Source organism: Anneissia japonica, unplaced genomic scaffold (assembly GCF_011630105.1).
Source record: "Anneissia japonica isolate Jap-2015-1 unplaced genomic scaffold, ASM1163010v1 scaffold287981_len1045443_cov154, whole genome shotgun sequence".
Taxonomy (NCBI): Eukaryota; Metazoa; Echinodermata; class Crinoidea; order Comatulida; family Comatulidae; genus Anneissia; species Anneissia japonica.
In genome coordinates this window covers 168,942-173,451 of record NW_022695194.1, presented here as the reverse complement: position 1 = coordinate 173,451, position 4,510 = coordinate 168,942, and the positions used below count along the sequence as shown (strand labels likewise).

Sequence of the window (4,510 nt, the reverse complement as noted above, 5' to 3'; positions counted from 1 at the left end):
TGAATATTCTGGCGATTGAATTATTACCATCATAACTCAGCAAGAGCCGAGGCTTCTATGCATACAAAATTATTAATCATCTGAAACGGAAGGCTGGTTGCTGATAAATTGTATTTAACAATTAAAATGAACAGAAATAGTCTAACATAATCCATGTACATATTTAATACTTTCCGAGGTTATACATCATTGTTTTACTTTAATCTGTTTTTATATACACATACTGTCCAAAAAGTTTTAACATATATATAATATATATATATATATAATATATATTTCTTTTTTTATATATGTTTTTTTATTATTTATATTTTTATTTATATATTTTTTTATTACTTACTAGCATATACCGCACAATATTAAATGAGTGGGTAAAAGTTGTGAGGTAAATAGTTGAATGTTATGGAAACTTAAGGAGCCAATAATTGTATACATTACAGTCGATGATAAGTAAGCATGATCCGATTAAATCTATGATTGGGCTGTGTGCGTGTGAGGTTACACAGGACGGACATCAATTTCATTAACATATTTTAAGATATAGCTCCTCAGATGCCGGAAATGGCACTCCAAAGTTGCAAAAAAAAAATGTTTTTTAGAGCAGTGTTTCGTCACAAAAGTATTGGATTCTCCTCGCCGGTGAATTTTGTGTAGGCGGATTCAAGACATAGAATGACACTGAGATTGTTCTAACTTTATAATGAGCAAGTAAGTATGACCAGAGTGTAAAGCTATTAGATTTATATACAGGGCCGACATCAAACAATTAACAAATTCTAAGATATCGCATAAAAGTGCCATCAATTATTTTTGATGGTTTAGGCGCAATATAATTCGCTTAGGCATGTGCTAACCTAGAATACGCTTCTCAACAGTTATCTGTTTCCATTTGTTTTTCTTTTATCTGTATATTGTTTTGAAATTAATATTTTATTCGAAAGAGATTAGGTTATTACAGCAATCAATGATAGCAATAAAAAGCAAATGAAAGAAAATGACAAATGTGTTATCAAAGGCCAATTTAATAATAATAATACTAATTAAAAACAATAATTGATTATTTTTATATTATTAATTTCAAGACTGAGTAGAATTTTACCTTCTAATGAGATAATCACATCTTCACTACGTACTTCATCTACGTCGTTTACGGCCAAACAAGAGAACCTATAAATAATACAAAGAGAAATATTTTGACATTATTATTAGTAATATTAAAGGTAGGCGATGTGGCGGTAGTTGTGGCGGCGGTAGTAGTGGCGATATCGGCTGTAGGAGCTGCAGCAGAAGAAGTAACAACTAAAATCTTCACACTCATACCTTGTTGTTGAAGTTATGTCTGTTAGTTGGTAGATTACTTGTGTATTAGATGACTCGCCAATATGTTTGAACTCGTTAGGTTCAGTTCTATTCACCCACTGAACTGTTGGCGTTGGAACACCGCTCGCAACACAATACAATAATAATATTCGTTTTTCTTCTATATTAACTTCCGTGCTGTCACTGATCATTGTAATATATGGTGGAACTATGAAACCAAGCAATAATTAGGTAATAGTTAGAAAATTCAGATTATCAAAAATATGATTATATTCAAGTTATACATTCGCATTTATATTACGTCAGTTGACGATCGCCTTCAATTTGAATACCGTATTCGATAGACATAGCCTATTTTCAGATTATTATTATTATTATTATTATTATTGTTTACTTATATAGCTTGGGGCTACTTTTAGTCAAAGACAAACTCCATTGTTATTGTTTTTATAAGAAAGAATTAATAATAGTGAATTCAGCATTTACTCTGTTGTGTTTATTAACATTCAATGTTTAGTATATTTATACAACACTTATATTTATATATTGGTGGGTGAATAATAATTCTTCTCTTATAGGACGTTAACTCTACAATACCTGTCTCTTATACACATCTAGATGAGTATAAGAGACAGGTATATAGCCCTGTGTCCCAGGGGAGGATGGGGTGGGAGGGAGGTGGTTGAATTCTAATACACCTGCAACTATGCATATACTACATAAGTGCAAGGAAGTTTGTTTATATTTAAAAATTTCTTATCTTTAAACAGTCTCACCAGAATTGCCACATAGTTTGAATGAAGAATGGCAAGAAGAACAGCTGAAATACAATATATCTATCCGTAACAACCCTGTGACAGGCGTCGCATCACAATGGGACTACGAAAAAAACGAGTGGAAAAAATAGATTAGTAGACGGCTGGTGTGAAAAAAATAACATGCAATTTAGGAGTTTAAAAGAAAAACAGATGTTAATAGAATTTGGGGCAGTCATCATTTATTGAAATAATTCACATTTAATGTCATGTAATCTTTTCATCCAATGGTAAAGTTTTTGTGGTTAGCAGTAATAAAACAAGGTAAAGAATGTGAAGGAACTGATGATGTATTGAAAAAGAAATTAATTAATTGTTGATTGAAGTTATATATTAATTGGTAATTTCTCACCAAAGACGCAAAAGACCTCAGTATTCACACAGAGTTCCTATTATATTTACAGCATATATTGAATAGATTTAAGTGCATGTCATGTAAATACCAAATGTACTGGATGTTCAACAGCTCTTAATATTAATTGATTGTTTTGTAAACCACTAACTGTCTCTTATACACATCTAGATGTGTATAAGAGACAGGTATGGCACCCCATATGGGTGGAGGTGGCCAATTATTTGCAGGGAAATTGAATACTGTAATGCACTCGTTCTAAAGCTTTGTCTACACTATCAAATTTCATCAAAAAAGCATCACATAAAATTTGATGGAACATAGAGTTGAACACGTTCAGCTTTGTTTGATATTTGATTATATGTGATATGACGTCATCGTACCCATATATTGGCACATCACATTTTTTGTCACATAAAATTTGATAGTGAAGACAAAGCTTAAGGCGACTAAGATGCAAAGACCGCAAATCAAGTCAAAGCTCCAACCCACGCTTGACTGTGTAAATTGTTACGTAATAAGGTTACCACCCATTAAATCAGGATTACGCCTGTCAGAGAAATCTGTGAAACACAGGGTTGGCACCAGGATTGCCGACGAAAAAATGGAGCGTGGTCGGGCGTCGCTCAAAATCTCTCGAAAGTGTTACAGGGGGGCGAAAAATATGACAATTTAGGGGGTTTTAACGGCTTATTTAATCGATTTTGGGTCTACTAATAGGCCTATGTAGAAAATCGTATACATTTTTTTGTCGTCGACGAATTGTGGTTTTTCTCCCTGAAGGGGGCGGGGGGGAGGCAGCTCTCTATTAGCAGTCAATGCACTTCAGAAATGGATAAAAGTGTGTAGAACTAATCTGTCATATGATCTTGCTATCGTTCATGTGTCACTGTACAAAACAACTCTCTTATATACACTATAATACAATCATAGAAATCAGTGACACATATGAGAACAAAATATTGGGGAAAAACAAAAGTACTGGGGAAAAACCCGAAACGCCAGAGCGACCAACCAAAAACCGGTAAATACGTATGGAAGGCAAAAGGCGCATGAACATAAGAAAGGAGGAAAATATGTAACCGTGCAAAGCGTAGAGGTGGGTTACGAAAGGGACGAACGCAAAAGGAGACTGTGAAAATAGGTGGACGATGACAAAGGTGGAAAGTAAAGCCTGATAGCTGTCTCTTATACACATCTAGATGTGTATAAGAGACAGATTTTACCTTCTAATGAGATAATCACATCTTCACTACGTACTTCATCTACGTCGTTTACGGCCAAACAAGAGAACCTATAAATAATACAAAGAGAAATATTTTGACATTATTATTAGTAATATTAAAGGTAGGCGATGTGGCGGTAATTGTGGTGGTGGCGGTAGTAGCGGCGGTAGTAGTGGCGATATCGGCTGTAGGAGCTGCAGCAGAAGAAGTAACAACTAAAATCTTCACACTCATACCTTGTTGTTGAAGTTATGTCTGTTAGTTTGTAGATTACTTGTGTATTAGATGACTCGCCAATATGTTTGAACTCGTTAGGTTCAGTTCTATTCACCCACTGAACTGTTGGCGTTGGAACACCGCTCGCAACACAATACAATAATAATATTCGTTTTTCTTCTATATTAACTTCCGTGCTGTCACTGATCATTGTAATATATGGTGGAACTATGAAACCAAGCAATAATTAGGTAATAGTTAGAAAATTCAGATTATCAAAAATATGATTATATTCAAGTTATATCGCCTTCAATTTGAATATTCGATAGACATAGCCTATTTTCAGATTGGGGCTACTTTTAGTCAAAGACAAACTCCATTGTTATTGTTTTTATAAGAAAGAATTAATAAAAGTGAATTCAGCATTTACTCTGTTGTGTTTATTAACATTCAATGCTTAGTATATTTATACAACACTTATATTTATATATTGGTGGGTGAATAATAATTCTTCTCTTATAGGACGTTAACTCTACAATACGTATATATATATATATATATATATATATATATATATATAT

General features: G+C 33.3%; 1 protein-coding gene across 2 annotated transcripts in view; it reads right to left on the bottom strand.

Annotated features, from left to right (window-relative positions):
• Positions 1–3,956, bottom strand: part of LOC117101395 (adhesion G-protein coupled receptor G6-like) — a 27,667-nt gene extending 23,711 nt beyond the window's left edge. Inside the window, exons 1-2 of one of the 2 annotated variants that reach the window (XM_033241372.1) lie at positions 3,950–3,956; positions 1,100–1,167 (exon numbers count right to left, since the gene is read on the bottom strand). Coding sequence is in view for 1 of the 2 variants with exons in the window: in XM_033241371.1 (XP_033097262.1) it covers positions 1,100–1,167; positions 1,321–1,511 (259 nt within the window). In the remaining variant the exon portion in view is untranslated. Of the gene's footprint in view, positions 1–1,099; positions 1,168–1,320; positions 1,523–3,949 lie in introns of those variants that run through there. The other variant, XM_033241371.1, reaches the window with a different exon arrangement.
• Between the last annotated feature and the right edge of the window lie 554 nt (positions 3,957–4,510).